General features: G+C 59.0%; 11 protein-coding genes across 12 annotated transcripts; 5 read left to right on the top strand and 6 right to left on the bottom strand.

Annotated features, from left to right (window-relative positions):
* The first annotated feature begins 98 nt into the window (after positions 1-98).
* Positions 99-838, top strand: SDRG_09931 (ubiquitin-conjugating enzyme E2 J2). Its single transcript, XM_008615897.1, has one exon. The coding sequence runs from the start codon at positions 158-160 to the stop codon at positions 800-802; it is 645 nt and encodes a 214-aa protein (XP_008614119.1). The 5' UTR covers positions 99-157; the 3' UTR covers positions 803-838.
* Positions 839-890: 52 nt separating this feature from the next.
* Positions 891-4,592, bottom strand: SDRG_09932 (hypothetical protein; the record flags this gene model as incomplete). Its single annotated transcript, XM_008615898.1, has 14 exons — positions 891-1,204; positions 1,250-1,355; positions 1,398-1,528; positions 1,575-1,662; positions 1,712-1,802; positions 1,852-1,970; positions 2,046-2,258; positions 2,304-2,562; positions 2,609-3,372; positions 3,422-3,631; positions 3,675-3,855; positions 3,902-4,048; positions 4,093-4,321; positions 4,364-4,592. The coding sequence occupies 14 exons, from the start codon at positions 4,590-4,592 to the stop codon at positions 891-893; spliced, it is 3,081 nt and encodes a 1,026-aa protein (XP_008614120.1).
* A 200-nt stretch (positions 4,593-4,792) lies between these two features.
* Positions 4,793-5,374, bottom strand: SDRG_09933 (hypothetical protein; the record flags this gene model as incomplete). The annotated part of the gene is made up of 1 exon (XM_008615899.1): positions 4,793-5,374. One exon carries the CDS (start codon positions 5,372-5,374, stop codon positions 4,793-4,795), a length of 582 nt encoding a protein of 193 aa, XP_008614121.1.
* A 638-nt stretch (positions 5,375-6,012) lies between these two features.
* On the top strand, positions 6,013-6,788 carry SDRG_09934 (hypothetical protein). Its single transcript, XM_008615900.1, has one exon. The coding sequence runs from the start codon at positions 6,029-6,031 to the stop codon at positions 6,623-6,625; it is 597 nt and encodes a 198-aa protein (XP_008614122.1). The 5' UTR covers positions 6,013-6,028; the 3' UTR covers positions 6,626-6,788.
* On the bottom strand, positions 6,690-9,239 carry SDRG_09935 (kinesin family member 2/24; the record flags this gene model as incomplete). Its single annotated transcript, XM_008615901.1, has 13 exons — positions 6,690-6,809; positions 6,858-6,962; positions 7,009-7,068; positions 7,123-7,169; positions 7,214-7,483; positions 7,531-7,673; positions 7,720-7,815; positions 7,868-7,994; positions 8,034-8,141; positions 8,186-8,364; positions 8,409-8,689; positions 8,732-9,001; positions 9,048-9,239. The coding sequence occupies 13 exons, from the start codon at positions 9,237-9,239 to the stop codon at positions 6,690-6,692; spliced, it is 1,998 nt and encodes a 665-aa protein (XP_008614123.1).
* A 501-nt stretch (positions 9,240-9,740) lies between these two features.
* On the top strand, positions 9,741-10,777 carry SDRG_09936 (hypothetical protein). The gene has a single exon (XM_008615902.1). The coding sequence runs from the start codon at positions 9,795-9,797 to the stop codon at positions 10,710-10,712; it is 918 nt and encodes a 305-aa protein (XP_008614124.1). The 5' UTR covers positions 9,741-9,794; the 3' UTR covers positions 10,713-10,777.
* Positions 10,756-14,436, bottom strand: SDRG_09937 (hypothetical protein; the record flags this gene model as incomplete). Its single annotated transcript, XM_008615903.1, has 16 exons — positions 10,756-10,821; positions 10,868-11,440; positions 11,488-11,755; positions 11,805-11,890; positions 11,941-11,988; positions 12,039-12,191; positions 12,236-12,388; positions 12,431-13,066; positions 13,118-13,237; positions 13,290-13,454; positions 13,501-13,596; positions 13,645-13,821; positions 13,868-14,161; positions 14,210-14,262; positions 14,310-14,349; positions 14,392-14,436. The coding sequence occupies 16 exons, from the start codon at positions 14,434-14,436 to the stop codon at positions 10,756-10,758; spliced, it is 2,973 nt and encodes a 990-aa protein (XP_008614125.1).
* A 64-nt stretch (positions 14,437-14,500) lies between these two features.
* On the bottom strand, positions 14,501-15,415 carry SDRG_09938 (hypothetical protein). Its single transcript, XM_008615904.1, has one exon. It carries the CDS (start codon positions 15,389-15,391, stop codon positions 14,567-14,569), a length of 825 nt encoding a protein of 274 aa, XP_008614126.1. The 5' UTR covers positions 15,392-15,415; the 3' UTR covers positions 14,501-14,566.
* Positions 15,416-17,579: 2,164 nt separating this feature from the next.
* Positions 17,580-18,901, top strand: SDRG_09939 (hypothetical protein). Its single transcript, XM_008615905.1, has 8 exons — positions 17,580-17,705; positions 17,749-17,784; positions 17,834-17,891; positions 17,945-18,025; positions 18,077-18,123; positions 18,169-18,426; positions 18,476-18,723; positions 18,767-18,901. The coding sequence occupies exons 1-8, from the start codon at positions 17,599-17,601 to the stop codon at positions 18,814-18,816; spliced, it is 885 nt and encodes a 294-aa protein (XP_008614127.1). The 5' UTR covers positions 17,580-17,598; the 3' UTR covers positions 18,817-18,901.
* On the bottom strand, positions 18,880-19,982 carry SDRG_09940 (hypothetical protein; the record flags this gene model as incomplete). The annotated part of the gene is made up of 5 exons (XM_008615906.1): positions 18,880-19,071; positions 19,119-19,430; positions 19,480-19,564; positions 19,614-19,860; positions 19,907-19,982. The coding sequence occupies 5 exons, from the start codon at positions 19,980-19,982 to the stop codon at positions 18,880-18,882; spliced, it is 912 nt and encodes a 303-aa protein (XP_008614128.1).
* On the top strand, positions 19,829-21,766 carry SDRG_09941 (the record flags this gene model as incomplete). Of its 2 annotated transcripts, XM_008615907.1 has the most annotated exons (10): positions 19,829-19,852; positions 19,900-20,013; positions 20,066-20,149; positions 20,202-20,558; positions 20,602-20,667; positions 20,713-20,838; positions 20,889-20,977; positions 21,027-21,131; positions 21,173-21,497; positions 21,542-21,766. In XM_008615907.1, the coding sequence occupies exons 3-10, from the start codon at positions 20,087-20,089 to the stop codon at positions 21,731-21,733; spliced, it is 1,323 nt and encodes a 440-aa protein (XP_008614129.1). In that variant the 5' UTR covers positions 19,829-19,852; positions 19,900-20,013; positions 20,066-20,086. The 2 variants fall into 2 exon arrangements, with proteins under 2 accessions (XP_008614129.1, XP_008614130.1); XM_008615908.1 differs by lacking the exons at positions 19,829-19,852; positions 19,900-20,013 and having other exon boundaries at positions 20,087-20,149; positions 21,542-21,733.

The following is a 21,766-nucleotide window of genomic DNA, read 5'->3' on the forward strand; positions in this document are numbered from 1 at the left end:
AAGTATCCATCGGACTATCTATACTCTATCCTCCGATCGATCCATCGATCCATCGAGCTCGCATGACGCAGCGTGTGACGTGGTAATATTACGTGTGTAAAAAAACGCGTTTTTTTTCAGTCGCGTCCGGATACCGGCAGTATTTCTCTCTACCACGATGGCGTCCGCGATGGCGACGAAGCGGCTCCGGAAGGAGTACCTCGCGCTGCGCAAGAGCCCGGAGGTGAACGTCGAGGCCGTCCCGCTGGAGCGCAACATCCTCGAGTGGCACTACGTGCTCCGGGGCATCGGCGTCTACGAGGGCGGCTACTACCACGGCAAGCTCGTCTTCCCGCCCGAGTACCCGATGAAGCCGCCGTCCGTGTACATGCTCACGCCCAACGGCCGCTTCCAGACCAACAAACGCCTCTGCCTGAGCATGTCGGACTACCACCCCGAGACGTGGAACCCCATGTGGTCCGTGAGCAGCATCCTCGCCGGTCTCTACTCGTTCATGAACGAGACGACGCCGACGCTCGGCAGCATCACGACCACGGACGCCCAAAAACGCAAATTTGCGCTCGCGTCTCTTGAAGAAAACGTCAAGAACCCGACGTTCGCCCTCTGCTTCCCCGACCTCGTCGCTGCCCAAGAGGCCATCGCTTCCCAGCAACAGATCGCCTCCGGCGTCCTCACGATCCCGTCCGCCACCGCCGACGCCAAGCAGCGCCTCCCTGGCCTCTACGCAGACCTCCGGTATTGGATCGCCGCCGGCGTTGCGCTCTTTGCTGTCGTCCTCGGCGCCCTCATCGTGCAGCTGTAAGCGATGGAATTCATTGCATTTCTTCATGTACTCCGACTCTACATCTGTTGACGATGGCGCTTCCTCGCATCGCAGCTGACAGGAATCATCAGTCCAGCATCTCGAGGCCTGCAAGCCAAGCGTCGAGAACGATCTGCGATCGTTTGGCCTGCGCGACAAACGCCAGCGTCCGGCGCGTCGTCGTATCGTCGGCGCGGCCGACCCCATCGTCTTTGCATAGCGTCACGGCGTTGTACGCGTCTTGCACGTGGAGAAGATGCTGCGTGCTGCTGCAAAGCGCGTACCGCTCTCGCTGCTTAAGGAGCTGGAGGAGCGTGGCGCCAGCGACTGCGACGCCGTCGTCGACGTCGTTGGTGTAGTGCAGGAGGAACTCGAGGGCGCCCCACGCATGGCAATACCCGCCTACGTGGTCACTCTACATACATACTCTTCGCACGCGCTTCGCACCGCTCGTCGGCGGTCCCCACGACGTCAGAAAGCCGCATCGTCCAAGCGCCGAGGTCATGCCCTCGAGCAGATACGGGAGCAACGCAGTGCTGCGGCCCATCACGGCCTAGTTACCAAGTGATGCTTCCGCAAAAGACGAGAGGAGTACCGTGGTTTCGTCGAGGAGCGAGAGGAGCGCGAGGGTGTTGCCGAGCTCTCGAAAGCACTGAAAGAGGTGGCCCTTGAGGTCGGCGTCCTGCAGGACCGACTGGAACTTGCCCTCAAAGTACATGAGGCAGCCTTCAGCGAACGTCACGCGCCACGCCGCAACCATCAAGCTACGGACCTTCGGTCTTGTAGAGAAACTTGGGCAGAGAGCAAGGAGGCACGGCGGCCACGAGGGCGTGCACGCAGAGCGGGAGGACGTCCTGGATCTAATCAAGTTCTTAGCATATGGCGCTGCGACGTTGACATGGCGGTTGCCTTGGCGTCGACATCGCGCATGGCGTCTTGGGCCACGCGGCAGAGGTCGGCGACGCCGATGAACCGCACGAGGGTCGCGAGGTGTGCGCGCCTAGCGCATTGCTCCGTTGATCATTTGTTGACACTCTGGCGAGGCGCACCCGATGTAGCCGGTGGCAGAGGCGTGGAACGCAGCACCGAGAGCGTCGTAGCCGTAGCGCGGCAGGACGTTTTCAAACAGCTCTTTGCGCGCGAACGCTAGCACACGCGTGTCCAGCACCTTATCGCGAGCCTCAGATTCAGTGTCGACATAGCACAAAATCCCTCCGATTTGTGGCGGAAAGGACAGACGTACCTCGTGGAGCATAGCATCGAACGGATCCAGAGGGAGCAGCGTGCACAGACGAGCGTGGGCGTGCTGCAGCGCATCGATGGTTGTCGCAAACGCCACGAGGTGCATGAGGTCAGCGCCTTCGAGGCGAGCGACCGCCGACTCCATTTCGCGCAGCAACGCCGCCTGGACGTGGTCGCCAATGAGCGCATTTACGTCCAACGAGCGTCCGAGGAGCTACATGTCATGATGAGTTGTCATTGCGTTTTGATAGGACCGTACCGAGAGCCGGCGCTCGGTCGCGATACGCGCCAAGGCCGTGGGCTGCTTCTCGCCACATCGCCGCGCACTGGCATATGTCGTTGCGCCAAGCAGAAAGACGAGCTGGTCAAAGCTCAGCGTCGTCTCGGCCTCGACCTCGTCGTAGAGGTGCTGCTGCCGCAGCTCGCGCAGGGCAATGTCAGCAGCGTCGTTGTAGACGTCGAGGAGCCAGCCGAGGCGCCGGCCACCGTGCTCGGTTAGGTCGTGCTCGAGAAGAATCCTACGTCCGTCGATCGACGTCCTGTCGGTAAACACAGGAGTCGTACCACGGCATGGAGAGCTCGGTCGGGAATTGAACGCACTTGGTTAAATCGAGGTAAAACTCACGGTACCAGAGGTCGCCGACGCTGCTCAGTCGCGCCACGGTCGCTTCGAGCGTGCACAAATGCGTAAAGAAGAACGACTCGGAGTAAAACGCCTTTAACGCCGCCACGTCGGCGTCCAGGTGGCTCGACCAGCTCCACGACGCACTGCTTCTAAGGCCACCGCGCTTGTCGTAGAGCGCTTGCGTCAGCGTCCGCGCGCGCAGAAGCTGCCCGTGCGTCGGGGCCACCGCTCTGGCGCGAAGGTCGCTCAGGACACGGTCGGCACGGCCCCGCTTGTAGTCGTCCGGATCCACTTTGGTAAAGTCGCCGACGAGCACGCGCAGCTCGTGGAGGAGCTTGGTGGCCGCTTGTTTCTTCTTCTTATCGGCGCGGTGCAGCGTCGGAAGCAGCGTGTGCTGTGCGAACGTTTGAAGCCGGGAGTAGACAACGGCGTGCACGGCCGCACCGTGCAACGCATGCGCCTGGCGCAGCGCATGTCCGAGCGACTTGAGACTCACAATGAGCTCGATGAGCCCGTCGCGCTCGGACGGCAAGTAGTTGAACTTGGTCACGCGCTCGTAGGCCGATGAGGCGCTGCTTTGGTTGTCCGTTGCGGCCGCCGGGTGCTCGAGCTTCCACGCGACGCCTTGCTCGAGCGTACTCTTCCACCCGACCAAGAGCTGGAGACCTTCGAGGACGACGTCGTAGATTCCATCCGACGGACTCTAGCGCTTGCCAGTTGCGCACAAATTAGACTGAGACGATTGTTTGTACCGTCAGCAAGGCGAGCGCGAGGCGGGGGAGGTACCCATCGAGCTCCTTCTTGGCACGCTGCCGCCATGGCGCTAACGCGTACGCCTCGGGCGTTGCCTCGGAAGTCGGCAAGAGGAAGGCAAAGCTCGATGTCTGCAGCAACGTGGCCGGTCGCAACGTCATATCGGCGTACACGGGCAGCACGGGGTAGCGCCGAAGGAACTTGCCGAGCTAATTCTGCACGTCAAACCCACTTCTCGTACGCAGTTGATACCGCTTCGAGCTTGGCCTTGTTGCCCTTGAACGCATTGGCCTTGCCATGGCCGTCCTTGTCGAGTACGAGGAGAAAGTACGGGAGCACGCGGAGGTAGGCGAACTTGTCGTGGGCCAAATGCATCTTCTTCTCGAGGTGCACCAACACGTGCTTGAGAAGCAGGCAAATGACGTGCTCAAAGCTATGCATACGATACTTGTAGAGCAAAGATGCGCAACGTGTTGTACCGCTTGACGTTGTGAATGTTGTGGCGAAGGGCGTTGAAGATGTAGCCTTTGGGGTGGGATGCACTACCGAGGAACTCTTGTAGCGTCTGAAGCTCCGAAGCGATCGTGGGCGCGTCAGCTATGTCGTCCTTGATAGACTGGAACGCTCTATACGATCGGTGGCATCGATGTCGCTCGCCATTGGCGCCTACCGCTTGAAGACCGAAAAGTCATTGCGGAGACCCGACTTGATGTCGTAGAGCTGATTGAGCTGGAAGAGCACGTCGAGCACCGAGACGAACGCTGCGAGGAGCGTGTCGGGCACGACGCGTGTGCAGTTGTCTTGCGCGGTGAACTTTTGCATGTTGCTGCTCACAAGAATCGTTGTTTCGTGGCAGAAGGCGCAGAGCCGCTGCAACTTACGCATCTGCGGACGCAACACTACCAACACCCATGAGCACGATGGTGCAAACGATGCCATACCATCGAAGATGGCGCGGTACGCTTTGGCGTCCGAGACGTTGGGCAAGGCGCGGGCGCAGCTGCGAAAGGCGTAGAGTTCGTGGAAGAGGCGCTGCCCGACGCCGACAGCATGCTCAAACTGGCCCACGAGATCCCGCTCGTCCTCGAACGTCGGCGCAATCTTAGCGAGGAAGCTCTCATCGGCGTCATGGCCGTCGACGCAGAGAGCGACTTCTTGGTTGCCGACCATGCTAGTCCGTCAAGCGTCGCGATCTTGTGGCAATCGAGAATGATTGTCCAATCCATGGAAACTACGTGGTGATTGGCCAGTGTGTTTGATTTGATATTCTTTTGTCCAATCGGATGCAAGGGCAATGTGGGACAGGATCGCCCGCTCCTCCGTTGGTAGAGCGGTAGAGCAATGGACATCGACAACCAGTATACTAACACTTAGCTGCGCTTGGGCTTGAGCGCCGTCTTCTTGGTAAAGAAGCGAGCGATGTCCTGGAAGAGGTCGGTCTCGGCGACGTCGCTCGTGGCGCAGTCGACGCCAAACTTGGCCTCGCGCAAGAACTTGTCGACAACGCCCTCGGTGGGCTTGAGGAAGGGCACGAGGTACCGACTGTAGAACATGCACGTGCGGCGCGTCGACGGAACGAAGAGGAGGCTCACGCCAATGAGCTTGAACGAGTTGTAGTTGGGCACCGACGAGAAGAGCGGGTCCAAGACGAGACCTTCCACGATCTTGTAGCAGCCAAAGACGATCCAGTACATGAGCCAGAGGCGCGTCTCGGCCTTGCGCACAAGCGCTGGCTTCTGGAGCACGCGAAAGGACGCATAACCTGGATAGAGAAAGCCCATCGTGGTCGCGAGAAAGCCGGCGCCAAGGCCGCCCACGAGCACGAGGTACGCGGCGCCGATAAGGCTCAGGAAGACGTACGTCTTGTCGATGCCTAGCTGCTCTTCGGCCTCGTTGAGCGCGGCAATGTCCCACTCGTCGAGCGTCGCTCGCAGCTGGCGCAGGACGTCCATCTTGCGTGTTTCGTCGTCACCGAAATTTGCGGCCATCCGGATACACTTCCACAATCCAGCAGCTATTTGCACGCAACCGTGTCAAGTGATAGGATTCTGGCGCCACCATTGCTTTTGACTTGATGATTTAGACACGGATCAAGATGGCCACGCGTTTCCACCGTGCCGAGCGAACGACGTCGAGCGCTTCACAGACAAGCGCCGTCTTCTCGTAGTAAAAACATAGACTGTTCTCTGTATGACAAAGCAGCCCCTGTCTCTGTGCATCCTCCTTGCTTATGCCTGGCTGAACCTCCTGCATCGGCGGAAATGGTCGAAATCGCTCGTTCGACACCCGTTCTTCCATACCCTACCCCGGCCTGTCGCTTGCTCCGACCAAGAAGAACCAGGACCCCGTCGAACCACCGACTGCGTCGCCGCAGTCTCGAGACCCCTCTCTGCTCTGCGAGCAGCTCGAATACATCTATTTAGCCAAGTATGCATCCTGCAGCACGGGCTATCCAGTCGGGCAGTCGCTTCGGTGGACAAAACCATCAAGCCGGCAAAAATGGCGTGCGACTAGCCGTGCGGTGGGGTTCTAAAAATATTTCCACGTTTATCCGGATGAAAGAAGCAGCGCCTCAGTTTTCACTTTGAAATTTGCAGTCAACGACAATGGACCAAGTGAACGCGCAGCTCGAGAAGGCCAAGGCCGAGCTCAACAAGTACCCGATCCTCGTCCAGCTCGAGGCGCAGACGGGCGTCGACAAGCTCTACCTCACGGCCGCTTCCGTCGCGCTCCTCCTGCTCGTCGTGCTCGTCGGCTTCGGCGCCGGCCTCCTCTGCAACCTCGTGGGCTTTGTCTACCCGGCGTACGCGTCCTTCAAGGCCATCGAGTCGGAATCGAAGCAAGACGACGTGCAGTGGCTCACGTACTGGGTTGTCTACTGCTGTTTTGAGATTGTCGAGGTCTTTGTCGACTACCTCCTCTTCTGGGTGCCCTTTTACTACGCCTTCAAGCTCGGCTTCCTCGTCTGGCTCTTCCTCCCCTCGACGCAGGGCGCCACCTTCATCTTCACCCACTTCCTCCAGCCCTTCCTCAAGTCGCACGAGGCCAACATTGACGCGGCCATTGACAACATCAAGTCCAACTCGGGCTCGGTCATCGCCGACATTAGCGGCGTCGTCAAGGATGCCACGAAGGACGCCACGGCTGCCATCGCCAAGAAGCTCGTCGATAAGCAGCTCGAAACGGAGGCCAAGCAGGAGTAAGCAAGCATCGCTTCCGATACGCTCTTTCATACACACATCTTTTTCGCTTGAGCATGAGCCCAAGTTAGTAGAATGGCACTTGGGCCACACGCTTGGCGGCGGCCTCTTCCTCTTTGCAGCGCGTCCTGAACTGCGACAATTGCAATCGCAGCTTGCGGATTGTCGCTTCCTTCTTGGCGAGGATCTAGCAACAGTACAAGGTTGAAGACCGAGCATGCGTCGAGGCGGCTACCTCGTCGAGACGCTGCGCGTATTGGTCAATGTCATAATCGACCACCGCTTCGCCTTGGACGTCGGAGAGGAGCATGCCCTCCTCCGTGAGGAGCTCCGCGTTTTCCTAAGCAGCGAGGTTTGTAATCTGTTCACATCTGGAGCTGATGTACCTGAATCGCCGTCATGTGGCTGCTCAGCAAATTCTCTTGCTCTTCGTACAGCGTTTGAACCTACATGGGCAGGAGCTACGTCAGACACACGATGGGTCGTGACGGGCGTCGGACCACTTCATGGAGGTCTTCGAGCGAGTGGTCTTCGTCGTCGATGGCCCCTGTGTCACTCCTCTTTGTATCAATCTATCGACTAGATCCATACCATCCGGGGTTTGGTTGCGGAGCGCGCTGTGGAGCATCTTGATGTCGTCTTGGCTCGACGTCGAGTCGCGCGGGTCGACGTAGTCGATGTGATCCGCATCCGAGTACGTCGACGCGTCGTCGTCATGCAGCTCGTCATCGTCGTCCGACAAGGCAATATCGGTCAAGTTGCGCGACACCGCTTCCGACATGAGATCTGCGAGTGAGTTGCCCGGTGGCGGCGGTGGCGGCGGGGGCTTCTCGGGGCTGCTTCCGGGACGATGCATGAGATCTACAGACGCGTCACCGCCACGGACGCATGCCCACTAGGAGATGTACGCTTGACATGGACGTGCAGTGGGTCTGCAGAGCCGTCGTCGGGCTCGACCGCCTTTTCCTTGACGCGGTCCGCATACCGGAGCGTGTTGATCGTGTGGTCGGCCGACGACGCGCAGGGCGAGACGGCCGCAATCATGACCGTGCTACCAGCACGCTTGCGTCGGTGGAGACGACAACGAGGAGCGGTACCGGGCCTTGGCATTCACAAACGAATCTTTGAGCACCTGCGTGAGCTTGCTCGCTCGGAAAGGGATGTGAGCCCCGCGTCCGCCGCTGTCGAGCGCACTGTGCGCACATATTCGAGTAAGCTGCAAGTGGTGCACACGAGGTACGGTACCGAAAGCACTCTTTGAGTGCGAGGAGGCTCTTGTTGATCTCGGACGACTCCATGCGCCGTTGGCGGTTGTGGCTCTTGGTGTCGGCGCCGCGTTCGCTGCCCGCGAGGTCAATGAGCGATAGCTTGCCTACGGCCCGTTGAGATGCGATCGCAGAGCCGACTGCACCGTGTAGTTTCATCGAGCCGGCTTCGCGGATATGAAGCTGGCAAATGCTGTGCGAGCGCGACGACTGGTCGTTCATTTCAGTTGCGTGCGTCGTGCGCAAAGCGTTGCCTGCATCCGTTCAAAGTACGTCGAGAAAGAACAGGCGAGCATACCGCGCTGCATGGTTTGGAGCAGCTCGGCCTCCGAGTGAATGCGAACTTCGTCCAAGTCGACGATTTGCACTTCGCCGTTGCCGTCTTCGCGGATCGTGAGACGCTTCTGGCGCAAGAGGTCTTGGCACTGGCCGCCGTAGATCTCAAAGAAGCTCATCCAGAGCTCGAGCGTTTGACCTCTACACGCCCCGTCGTACCACGAGCGCTGATAAATGCAGCGTACGTGGTGTCGCGCCACTTGTCGAGCTGAGCAAAGAGGTCTGTTGCGGCCTGCGACTGGATGCCCTCCATCGTGTACGTCTTGCCGCTGCCGGTTTGGCCGTACGCAAAGACCGTCGCGCGCCCCCCTTCGTTGAAGACAAACTGGATCAGCGGCTGCGCCGTGTACTTGTACACGGTCGCGTTCGACGTGTGCTCGTCAAAGCTGTGGTCGAAGGCGAACGCATTGCTGTCGAGGTACTTGGTGATGCCATCGACCTTGAGCTTGCAGTCGTGGATGATGACCTACTCCATCTTCAGAAGTGCTAAGTCGGTCTGACAAAGTACCTTGGGGTGCCAGCACGTGATGCAGTCGTAGTCTTTGACGCGGACCTCGCGCTTGTTGACCGGGCGCTTCCGCACGCAGATCGTGATCTTCATTTCGCCCTTGGATGTGTGACTCAGCTCCTGGTGGTCTTGCTCGCGGAACTGTTTGATCATGCGCTGAAAGTCCACGTCGCCCGGCGTTCCGTTGCGCTCGTTGTTGAGAGACTCTTGCTCGCGCTCCTTCTTCACGAGCGCCATGGCCTTGCGCCGGTCCTCCCGGTTCTTCTCAATCTAATTGCCTATGGTGAGTGCATTGTCGATGGCGACGGCGACGTACCTCGGCGATCGCTTGCGTCGTCGGCTTGGTCTTGGTCGTCGGCTTGCCGATCTTGGTCGGTGTCACGCGCGGGTTGCTCGGACGCCGGCCATTGCTCTGGACACTCGCCGCCACGTGGGCGCCGCCAAGTCCACTCACTGACGAGCTCGCTGTCGACGCCGAGACGGACGTCTTCTCCCGCGCCCGCCACATGACGTCGCTGCGGTGGTTTCGCTCGGATCTTGTCGAAGATTGGATTCCAGTATCCGGATAGTGTCCGGGATGCGCTTCGAAATTCGGCTGCTTTCCGGAATCGAACCTTCTGGTGTATGTTTTGGACCCTCCCTGGTACCCAAGAAACAGTGCGAAGCAGTGTGTTTGGCCACCCCCGTCGGAATTCCTCACCATTCCCAGTGGAAACCCAGCGGCAAACGACAGGGCCCCTGTGTAACACACACTGACCCCTCCTGATACGATACATAGTTCAAGTGGTTTTCGCCCTCCCTGGGCGGGCACCGATCCCCACGGTCGTCGGGCGGCGATGTGCTCTTGCCGTCAAGGGCAAGCAGCCAATGCGCGCCAAAGAGGAAGCCGGTTCGGTGCTGCCCTATCACAGTGCATGGGTGTGCAACCGGATCCTACCCCGGGGGCTGGGTCCCATAAATAAATCGAAGTTCGAAGCCAATAGCGCCAAGGCCATTGGCTGAAATGTTCCACGGGCCTTGAACCACAGAAATAGTGACTGCAACATCCTCTTTTCCCTTGACGATGATGCTCCTCCGCGTGACCCGGCACCAGCTGCGCAAGATGGCCTCGATGCTGACGGCCGACTCGGCCGCCAACTCGGCCAAGATGGGCTTCGCCTTCGGCGCTTCCTTCATGGCCGCCGGCTTCTCGGGCGTTGCCTCGGCCGAGGGCGAGAAGCATGCCATCAGCCCCGGCGAGTGGCGGTCGTTGCGCGTGCTGAGCAACGAAAAGCTCACGCACAACACGCACAAGGTTCGCCTCGAGTTCCCGAGCGAGACGGACACGAGCGGCATGAAGGTTGCTTCGTTCGTCATGGCCAAGGCGTCGCTGAACGGCAAGAACGTCATCAAGCCGTACACGCCGACGTCGGCTCCGATGCAGGCGGGCTTCTTGGACCTCATCGTCAAGGGTTACCCGAACGGCTCCATGAGCAAGCACATTGTCGAGCTCCAGGCTGGTGACTCGCTGGACATCAAGGGCCCGCTCATGAAGTTCCCGTACGTCGCCAACTCGCGCAAGCACGTGGGCATGGTCGCCGGCGGCAGCGGCATCACGCCGATGCTCCAGGTCGCGCTCGAGATCCTCCGCAACCCCGAAGACCACACCAAGGTTACGCTCATCTTTGCCAACCAAACCGAGGACGACATCATCCTCCGCGACGAGTTGGCCACGTACGAGCGCATGTACCCGGGTCTCAAGGTCATCCACATCTTGAGCAAGCCGAGCGAGTCGTGGACGGGTCTCACGGGCCGCGTCGACAAGGACCTTTTGGAGAAGCACTTGCCGGCGCCGGCCGCCGACAACTTGGTGCTTGTCTGCGGCCCGCCGGGCATGATGACCACGGTCTCGGGCGGCAAGGCCAAGGACTTCTCGCAGGGCCAGGTCGAGGGCATCCTCAAGGAACTCAACTATACTTCGGATATGGTGTTCAAGTTTTAAGACGCCACAAACTCTGTAATTTGTCTCGATTTCGCCGTGCGATCTACACTCTGTCTTGGCGCGTTTCCTGCAGCTCGGCGAGCCGGCGCTGGTACTTGGTCGCCGTCGCCTACGGATCACAATAGCACTGCATGAACAAGGGCTCGATGTATCACCTTGAGCAGCTGCTTGAAGCTAGCGACCTCCTCCGTGAGCATGATGTTGCGCGTGAGCAGCTCGGCACAGCGACGCTCGGTCTCTTCCACATGGGCCATGTTGGCCGACGGTACTTTGTGCAGCTTTTTGAGCTTTTGATTCTCTTTTTGCAGCGCCCGAAGCTCCGCGCTGAGCTCGACCGCATCCGTCTGCTTGGCGGCGTGCAGCTGTCGCAGCTCGGCAATCTGTGCGAGCAGCGTCTCCTGCATCTGCCGCACTTGCGCCGCGCTGTCGTTTCCCACCTCGGGCGTTGGCGTGGCGCTGGACCGCTCCCATTGTGCCAGTAGTCGGTCGCGGTCTGCTTTGATACTCGCGCACTCGGCGTTCAAGCGCGTGAGCTCTGAGCTCTTCTCGGCCAACATGCCTTTGTAGCTCTCGACAATCGATAAATTCTTTTCGAGCTGGAGGTGCAAATCGTGTTGCGTGGCCTCGAACTTGGTGCGCCAGAGCTCCGCCGCTGCCTCGCTGTCGGCGTGACGGGCCGCAGACTCGGATGCCCACGCCTCCATGTCCTTGGGCACGTCATCCGCTTGCTAATGGATATGCAGGAGATACGAGATGTAGATGCTTTGGCTTGTACCACATCGTGGTCGTGGAGAATTCGGCGCAGACGGAGTGCCACGTCATGAAGCTGGTATGTGCGGCGCTGCCACTGCGTCGCGTCCAAGCGCGTCTCGCGAAGCAGTGCGAAAAGGTCCGCCTCCTTTTTCCGAAACGAGTCGACGAGTTCTTTGGCGATGACGTCGTCACCCGCAGCAGGCGCCGCGCCCGACGCCGCCCGCAAGAGCTGCTCGAGCTTGGCGCGGTAGTCGCGCTCGGTAGCTTCGAGGTCCATCGCTTGGCGAGTGCTATTCGCGTCGTCTCAGCGTTTGAAACAAATGGCGTGGACTTGGTTACATGGTTTGCGTCAGCGCCTCGATCTCGCTCGCCTTTCTGGTCACGACCGTCTCCAGATTGAGGATCTGGCGCGCCATTTGACGCGTCTACAACATGCAGTGACCAGATGAAAGACGACCCAACAGCGCAGTCGTACGGTCGATGTGAGCGTCTTGACTTGGTCTTGCAGCGCCTCGATGCGAGCCTATGCCAACCCAGTGGGTGAGGTAGTCCATCGCACTCGATTCACTGCACCTGGGCGGCGGTCGCTTGGTCCTGAGCTTGCTGCTGCAGCTGTCGAGCAATGCTCGCACGCTCCTGGAGCGCTTCTTGCGCTGCCTTTTCGTACTGCAGCTGCCGCGCGTCGGCCTCGAGACGCAGCGCCTTGACTTGCAGTTCGAGCTCCACCTACGTCACTCTTCTTCATATCGCGCATCAAGACAGTTGTTTACACTGGTCTTGGTGAGGCTCTCCGTTCTCTGTTTCTCGGCGGCGAGGTGCTCGTGGAGCTCGCTCGTCTGCTTGGCCAGCGTATCCAGTGCCACTTGGTCCTTGGCACGCAGCTCTAACGCGTCCTTCTTTCCACGTTCGAGGTCCACCATTTGCTACGCACGATAAATTATGCGGCGCGAGGGACTTGAACCTACCCCCAGCAGCGTCTTCTTTTGGTTGACGAGCGTCAAGAGTTCGAGTCCGACTTGCTGGTGCGTAGCGACTTCCTTCTCGTAGGCACTGCGGAGTGCGACAAAGTTGGTCTTGAGCGCCACAAACTCGATCGCGAGCTCTCGCTTCTCGCTCATCGCCGCACTCGCCGCGTCCTGCGCGCGCTTCAAGTGCGCGGCGTGCTCCTCCTCGCGCATTTGGAGTTCGAGCACGTCGTTCTCGGCGTTGAGGAGCTTGGTTGTGAGCGCAAACGAGTTCTTCTCAATGTCTTCTTGGCTCGACGCGTGGGCCAGCTGGAGGTCGACGAGTGCTTTGCTCAGACGCAACTTCTCTCGCTCGCTCTCGAGCAGTTGCTGGCGCACGCTCACATCGCCCTCCACAAGTGATTGGTACTTGGTTCGATACTCGGCAAGCGCTTTTTGCAGCGACTCGACGTGCTCTCGGAGCTTGATTTTCTCGAGGTTTTCTCGAATGCAGCGGCCTTCAAGCTCGTGCGTCGTTTGCAGCAGCGACACAAGGTCGCTCGATTCGTCGCTATTGTTGTTGTTCGCGTTCGAACGGGTCTTGGCAAAGGCCAGTTCGCCCTTGAGCGACTGCGTCTCGCGCTCGTACCGGCGTTGCTAGCACCCGTTCCCCGCTAAAAGTCTAGCTGCATAGAGGCAGTGACCTACCAACCCGTCGACCAAGTCGTTGTGAACGATGGGGAAGTTGTGCACTTGCTGCAGCAGCGACGCGATCAGCAAGCTGGCTTTGGTGCCGTCAAAGTCATTGGGGACAAGCCCGATACACGCCTACATATAGGCTGTCAGCAACATATATGTACACGCTGCAGATCGAGCGGACCATCGTGGAGCAGTCGCCGCCGAGCGCCTGCCGCAAGTGGTCGGTCAAAAGCGAAACATCGTAGGGCGGGAACAACGTGGTCGGCGGAGTCGAGAGAGCCCGCAAGAGGCTTTCGAATGCAACGAGTGACTTGGTGAGAAGCGGACTCTCGGCCAAGCGCATCGACTAGCAAAGGTAGAGGTTGTATCAAGTTGATACTTGCAGCTAGTACCTCGTTGAGATGGTTGAGCGCGGGCAAGTTGATGACATCCAAGCGCGAGTAGGTGGCTTTGCGACTACCAGTAGTTTCGACTTGCTTGATATGCACCTACGACGTAGTTATGGTCAGCGATACACAGACAAGAGCGCGTTCTACTCGAAAAATGGCCGCGGCAAAGTCGATGGCTGGTGTACCGTGTGCGGTTGCGCCGGCATGGCGCCGCATCCGCGCTTGGGCAAGGACGCTCGAGAGCGCTGCGACAGAGTTGATCGGGCCGACTCGCGTCGCGTGGTCGATGTGCGGTATGACCACGGGCTTGGGCGATAGCAAGTCCTAGCGCACTCGGCTGAGCGATTGAATGTTAGTAGTGCTGAAAGACCATCGCCGTCTCTTCATAAATCTCGACAAACGAAACCCGAAGAAAGTACGTTGTCGACGTCCTTGCACTGAGGAGTGCGATGAGCGTCGATAGCACGGCCGCCACAAGCCCGTGGGTCGTCTCGTCGCCTTGGAACACAGCCACGTGCGGCGAGAGCGCGCTGCCGCCACAGAGAATGCACCCGTGGACGCCGTCGACGACGGCTTGCAGAAGCGGCTGCATCGACTGGCGCACAAGGTCGTCGGCCGTCGGCGCTTGCAGCGCATGGTCCACCCGGAGACTCGACGATCCGGCCTACACTGTCCCTTTCTAGCCCATGCGCAACGCTACGGACGAGTCAACCTTGGCGGTCGCGGTGATTTGCTTGGACGAGGTCACCTCGAGGGCACAAGGCTCTATGGCATGGCATTGGAAGCGAGTCGAGTAGGCTCAAGGTGCGTACCGCCGCCAACAGGGCGTGCGCTGGCCGTGTACACGCACACCTAGACAGCCAGGTGGGCGATGCTGCAATGCATTGGGCGTACCGGCATCGCGACGCCAGACGGAGCATAATCGTCCGGCGGCTCCATGCGGGACCGACGTTATGAGCACGAAACGGGCGTTGCTACGAATATGTAGCAACAAAGACTCGACCGCCACGATGTACACTCTGTCGGCGGTATTTAGATAGGTTTATAGTATACGGTGAGAACAACTGAATCAAATGGCTGGGCATTGCATGGCGAGAGCCTCCTGTTTCAAACGGTCGCATGTGCGGGACGGCGTGGACGCGTTCGATGCAAGCGACGTCGACGGCTGTGCTGAGGGCACCACTGGCACGGAGCTCGTCGCAGGTGTCGGGCTGGAGGAGGCGACGGGGAGAGGCGAGTCAGCCGTCGTGGCACCAGCGGCGACAGGCGTCGCGGAGCCGGCCACGGCTGCTTCCCAGCATGTCGTAAAGAACTGGCCTTTGTTGAACTCCCACTCCCACTTGAAGCTGTACTGGCCGGGCGCAATGTCGGCTTCAAGGTCAAAGCACATGGTGCAGAGCGCCTTGTCCGTGTTGGCGCAAAAGTTCTGGCAGTTCTGGAACCCCTTGTGGTCGATCTTACCGTCGACATGCTTGCCGTTGAGGTGCTCGTACGTCTTTCCGCTAAAGTCGTCGGTCGTGGCGCCGAGGGCCGTCCGCGAGATGATCGTCTCTTGGTCCGGGATGTACGGGCCCGTGCACGTATCCGCGACGTGGTTCTTTGGCGGGTACGCGAGGCAGACGCGCTGCCCAGGGGTGTACGTTGCCGTCGGGATCGCCTTGGCTGCGTCCGAGCCGTAGGCGCATTGGCACTGCTTCTTTTCAATGTTCATGCCTGTATCGACGCCAAAGCCCGCAGCCGTCTGGCGCTCGCTGCAGCGTGGGCGGCCCTTGCAGAGCGACGGGTCCCATGGCTGGTCAGGCGCCGCCATGCGGTAGTCGGTGCATTCGATCCACGAGTGACCGGCGGCGCTGGCCGCGAGGCAGGCGACGAGGGAGATGACGTAGCTGCGCATGCTGAGGCTTCTGAGGTACCGAGCAAAACTGAAAGTGATGCGACCGCAGCGTAGGCTGAGGTCGTAGAAGCGAGGTCGCCCTGTCGCTCTCGTCAACCAAACCCCACGGCGGCAAAATATCGAATCCAACACCGTTTCAACGTGTTTTAAACACATTTGAAAACCATCTGTTTTGAACCGTTTCATCAACGACCACCACCGCAAGCAAGTCGCCGGGACCACATATTCCTTGGTGTCGCGCGCCGTCGCATGTAGGAGGCAGACACGCCACCGCGACGTTGTTAATGCGTTAAACACACCAATAAGGCGAGTTGTCGAGAAAGAACGCTGGCTTCGTAGTAGTCGGCGACGGCAGCATATGCGCACGTACAGTATATCTGCTACTCGTAAAAAAGGTTACATCGCGGGCGGCATCAGAGTCGCCCGCGATATAGCAGCTCGTAGACGCCAGGGGCATACTCGAGGACGAGGACCAAGATGTGAGCGTCCTCGAACGATGTAACCCGCCGGACAACGTTTATGTCCACCAACAAAGCTTGGATCGCGAGCGTATCGTTGCGTATCGCCAGCTGGGATGACCTTGAGAGCGTACTCGGTGCCGGCCGTCGCGTCTCGCGCCAGGGAGACGGTCGCCGCCCCGGCCCAACTGGCGCCCGACGTCAAACGATTGCCAGTCCTCAGGAGCGCTGGCTTGCTCCGCGACCGATACGCTCGCGTCGTGGCTCGTTGCCGCGCCCATTCTGCAGATTCGAAATTTAATAGCGTTATCCGGACGTTTGACGACCAGGATGACGTGGCGGCGCGATGTACACTCGCTCGTTGTCGTTGTCTTGCGCTCGGCAGTGCCGCTTCGAACCCCGGCCCCGACGCCTTTTTAACGCATGCAACACGGACGTTTCGCAAGTTAGCGCGTTCACCAACCACGTTGGCAGAGACAATGTCCACACTCGGCGGTGCTCGATCGCATCGGACCGCCAGTGGCGTCAATGGAGGCGAGCAGATCTGTGCCGCACGGCAATCGTGGGTGGGGCAATGGCTTGGGTTCGAGTCGTGTCTTCTGACAGCCTTTCTCTCAAGAAGCCAAGTCTCCTGCAGGGTGTCGTCGATGACAGAACAGCAAGACGAGATTACGCTTGGATACTGTGGTTAGGATAACGTTGGTTAAATGAGTAGCAACAGCAGTTGGCAAAAAGAGTAGCAGCAGCAGCGCCGCCCCGAGTCCCGCAACGGCTGAACCTTTACGAGGGAGCATCGCACCCTTCTCCACACAGGTTGTTGTGACTGGCCTGCCGAAGTAGTCCTCGGTTTGACTGCTGCTGCTGCTACGTTGCCTTTGTAGCATTGCGCGCTGCCTGCCTATGTTGGACACGTTTAGGATAATACATATTCATGGTCGGCGGCGGAAAAGGGCCTGCGCCAGCGGGGACTGAACCCTGTGCCTTCCGCTTACGAAGCAGAAATCCACCGACTAGACAAAGGGGCGCCACGAGGGACAACCCGCAACGTGCCATGCGTTGAGTTGAAAAAGCGAAATGGAGCTTGATAACAGCACCGGTGCAGCGTATGGTCGCTTCGTTGATAGCTGCGAGCTAGCGTAAACGCTGCACGACCATCCATGGGTACACTGTCCTCTCGGTCCTGCGACCGAGCACCTGTGTTTCAATGTCAAGTTGCGTGCACTTAGCCTTGCGGTGTTGCAGGACGCTCGACTGGCGCCGCCAGTTTGCTGGATCCAAATACGACGTTGCTCGATGCAAGAGTACGCAATGTAGTGTAGGTACACGACAATGACCGCATTGTTGTAATGAGTTTTCAATGCAATTATCTAGTGTGAATGAAACGCTACGAGTGCAGATCATACAAGACGTCGAGCACGCAGCAGCAGCACCGGGTGAGCCCGCTGAGGTAGCCAGCATAGCTGGTTTGAGAGGCGAACCACCCTTGCAGCCAGCCGTCGCAGGCACATTCTCGTCCGCACGTGCCAAAGCGAGACGTTAGGCGTGTCGCTCGCTCATGGGCGGAAATAGCTACTATCCCAAGCACTTGTCGTATGGATAGTTTTGGTGGCGCGAGATAGCGCGACCTATTTGTGTGCCCATGTCCACGGCAGTGAATTTTGAATTTCCGGATATCTTGCCGGACATGTCGCATATTCGCTTGGATAAGTTCGGTTTGGAGGCATTTTGCAATCGTGTCCAACAGTCGCGATGGCGAGCTCTCCCGACGACGCCTGGTACACGCTCCGCTGCTGCAACGACCAGCAGCTCCAGAACATCTACCTCATCGTTGGCTACACCGTTCTCATCTTCAAGCTGTACGTTGCGAGAGGAGATTGCCACGGCTCACGCGCTTTGTAGTTGGCGCTTTCCGCTCATTCATCCGTTCAAGATTCTGTGCGTGCGCTGTTATGACGCTCTCGTCGCTCATGGACGATGTACATAGGACCGTCTTCCTTCACGAGATGGGCCATGCCAGCGCGGTCTGGCTAACATGCGGCAAGGTGCGTTCATCATGCGCCTCGCATCTGATCTTATTGGCGTCATGGACATGCAGGTCACGGGCATGGAGGTACATCCGAACGAAGGCGGTGTGACCAAGTACGTTGGTGGCATCGCGTTCATCATCGTACCTGCGGTATGCGATCGCCTTCTCGGTGTACTTGAGCTTACATCAAGCCGCGCGTAGGGCTACTTGGGCTCAGCCGTCTGGGGCATGGCGCTCGTCATTGCCAGGTAGAAACCCATCTACTGTCCTACCGCCATCTCACGTATCCATAGTCCCAACAAGCTCGCGGCCGAAATCGCAGCCGGCGTCCTCATCGCGCTCCTCTTTGTCTTTATCTTTTACGCGCAAAACGCGTACCTGCGCTATCTCAACGCGGGCTTTATTGTGCTGCTTGGCGGTTTGCTGGCGCTGACACTCGCCACCGAGTACAACGGCGTGCGCTACCTCGTGCTGCTCGTGGGTGTCATGAGCTGTCTCTTTTCGATCTACGACATTTGGGACGACCTCATTGCACGCCGCGTCAACGACAGGTATTCTCGTGAGATGGCTTTCAAGTGTCCACACGTCACTAATGTGTAGTGACGCGTCAGTATTTGCCAAGATGACGCACACCTCGAGTCGGTGCTGGGGCGTCATCTGGGGCCTCTTTGCGCTAGCCACGATGGGGTGCGCTCTGTACTTCAACCTCGTCGTCGCCATGCACTCGTACGCCTCGACGCCGACCATTCACGCTGCCTCCGAGATGACGTCCGGCACGCTCGCAGCGCTCGTCCTCGCTGCGAGTGTTGTCGTCCTCGGCGTCGTGCACACGGTCTTGACCCGTCGCTGTACGTTCTTTCGATCTGAATTCTCGAATCAACGGTGCGGTAGGTATGGTTCGAACGGGGTCCCACCAAGCTGGCTACGGCGCTGCTCCGTAACCTGTGTACCAACAACTCTTTCATTTGCATGGTCGAATCCATTGCTGCATGCAAAAATGAAGTTTAGGACGACGTGTGACGGCGAAGGGACGCCAGCGCCTTGGCGGCTTGGAGAGAGAAGACGCGTGTAAACGTGTTGGGCGGGACGCCATTCGTGAGCACGTCCAGTGGTACGATGGCCGCGCCGTGATGGTACATGCGAAGCGAGGGGTCGGGGTTGACCTCGAGGAGGAGAGCGCGACCCGCGCTGTCGACCTACCGGTACCAGAATCTGGTCGCTGAAATGTGATACGGTGACGTACCATAAAGTCCCACCCAAAGAGCTCGTAGCAGTTGGGTAGCGAGAAGAAGTGACGCCGGTTCCGTGCGCGCGTCAGATTCTGAAACACAACGCGGACGCTCGCGTGAATCTGGTCGAGGATCTGGTCGTGGTCGAGGCCTGTCACGTCCGAAAGCGCCAGATTCTGGGCCGCCTCATTGTAGGTTGGAGCCTCCTTGTTGGCGCTCAAGTTGGTCACGTGCACGAGCGGGTTGTCGAGCGCATCGTCGCGGTACGCCTCCGTCGCTACGAGCGCGCGGACGTCGTGGAAGACGTAGACGTCGAGGTGGCCGACCTTTTCCCAGAGAAGCCTGAGTCTCTATCTAAACCAGGAGGAACCGTACCGCCAAGACGAGGACCCGCAGATGAAACTTGCGATGGCGGTGCCCGAGCCATGGCGAAATGTACCGCTGAACGACTCGTTTTTGCCTAAGCGAGCAGCACGTACAGCCTAGAAAGTCGTTGGATCATGGCGTACTTGTCGAGGAAGAGATCGTAGGTCAGCGACGCGTCGTCAAAGAAGAAGATGCCGAACGCGTTGCTCGAGTCGCAGAGCTTCAGCACGTATCGCAGCGGCGGCGCATCGTCGTTCTTTGGCGTGTCGTTAGACAAGGCGTCGACGAGCTCGTCGTACGAGCCAACGACACGCGTCCACGGCATTACGTCCTGTGCGTACAACGGCAAGAGATCCTTGCGGATCAAGCCGCTGCGCATAAAGTACTTGTCTATTCGCACGCCATTTGACCTTATTTTGGCCGCGACAGTGGTTACCTGCGCTTAGCCGCTGCTCGAGCACGTCGTTCCATGGGATGCTGCGCCACGCGCGACCTACTTCGTGCTGCAGCATCGCAATCGAATCTGCAAAGATCGCACCGCCTGTCTGTCGTATCCGGATTTATGTTTGTTATCCGGAAGAATGCGTGTGTGTAGCCATGAAACTCATCTTCCGAGATGGCGAGTGAGCATCTCCGGGTCGTGACCGAGGCTGTGCTGCGGACGCCCGAGCTGCCCGAGGTACGTACACGTATGGCCTAAGCGCGTAGATGCAATGAAGCGCTTGGTCTAGCCGCCGGTGCCGGAGCCGCCGAAATGGAAGGCGAAGGGCTCGATCAAGACCAAGCTCCACGCGGTGCAGGCGTACCTCAATGCGCTCGAGTACAACTACACGGGGAAGCTCTACTTTAACGTCAACAAACACCGGAGCTACAAGAGCATTTACGGCACGGCCAAGGAGATCATGGCAGAGGCGCTTCCGATCCAATGCCTCGAAGCCGTCTTTGTCGCTGCCTACTTGACGGCGCATGGCATGCCCGAGTACGAAGGCATGAACCCAAGCCAGCAGATAGAGCGCGTCCCGATTAGCTTCAAATCGACGTCCGGTGGCAGCGTCTTTCGCCACATCATTCTCGGTGTCAAGCACCAGGTAGCAGCAGGTTGCCTCCGGCATCCTTCCATGTACTATCTAGCACCTCTGGGGTGCACTGGGCTTGAGTCGCAACCCGTCCCTCATGAACAAGGACCTCAAGTACAAGGTGCGATTCTCTCCGTCGGATCGTTGGGTGCAAAGTTGTGTGCAGCACTTTAGCGAGCTGCTCGCCGACTACGTCGAGAACTTTACCAAATGCCACCACACGGTGACCAAGATCTACGTCGGGTTTCCCTTCAGCCACGACATTCACTCGTCCGAAAAGGTCCAGTGGCGGGTACACAGCATTACAAGTATTGTTATATTCATGCCGAGAGCGCGCTGTAGGTGCTCAATATCAAGATCAGCGACCATCCGTGGGACGCGGTTGCTGTGCAATTCGATCTCTTTATGCGCGAGTCGTCCGAGATCATGAGGTAGATACATCTTTGTATCATCCCTTGGTGCGACACTATGCACTACTAGCCATCTCCATCGCGTCGGGGAGCTCCCAGAGAGCTTTGCCGACAAGTATCCCCTGCACAAGCCGCCAAAGAAAGGGGTGCACCCCCGCGGCCACCATCGATCGAGGTGCGTTCTCTCGCTCGATCTTGTAATGGACGCGTGTGCAGTGAGAGCGAGGGTCTCGGGCAGCAAGACGACGGCGAAGCGTCACCGCCAATCGCGATTGACGAGCCAGTCGCCCCGGTGGTCGACACGCGCCTTGTGCTATTGCGCCCCGCACCGGCGAGCGTCGTCTTTAAGCGCCTCGCGTCGTCATCGACCGACTTGGTGGCCTTTCAACCGGCCAACATTTACCTCCACAACGAGTCACCGTTTGTGCTTCAGGTCGACGTGACCCCCGGCGCCTACCTCCTCGTTGTCGGCAAGCCGCTGGTCAAGACGCAAGGCGACGTGAAGCTCGACCAGCCGTACTGCCGCTTTGTCTTGCAGCCGGTGCGTACAACGCTTTTTGCATCATGTATTATTTCTGCGTTTAGAGGTCGATCGCGTCGGTGGGGCTGCGCTTCGTTCTGCCAAATTCGGCCGACGAGAGCTCGAAGAAGGCGACCTTTGGCATGAGCTACGTCGCACTGGACCCTGTCCAGCACAACGCCCCCGTCGTCGACGACCAGATCGCGCAAACAACGCACCTCACCGCGTCGCTGTCGTACCCGTATGAATGGGACTGACAGCAAGATTCATGCCACTTGATCTATACCAAA

Source organism: Saprolegnia diclina (genome assembly GCF_000281045.1).
Source record: "Saprolegnia diclina VS20 unplaced genomic scaffold supercont1.32, whole genome shotgun sequence".
NCBI lineage: Eukaryota > Oomycota > Saprolegniomycetes > Saprolegniales > Saprolegniaceae > Saprolegnia > Saprolegnia diclina.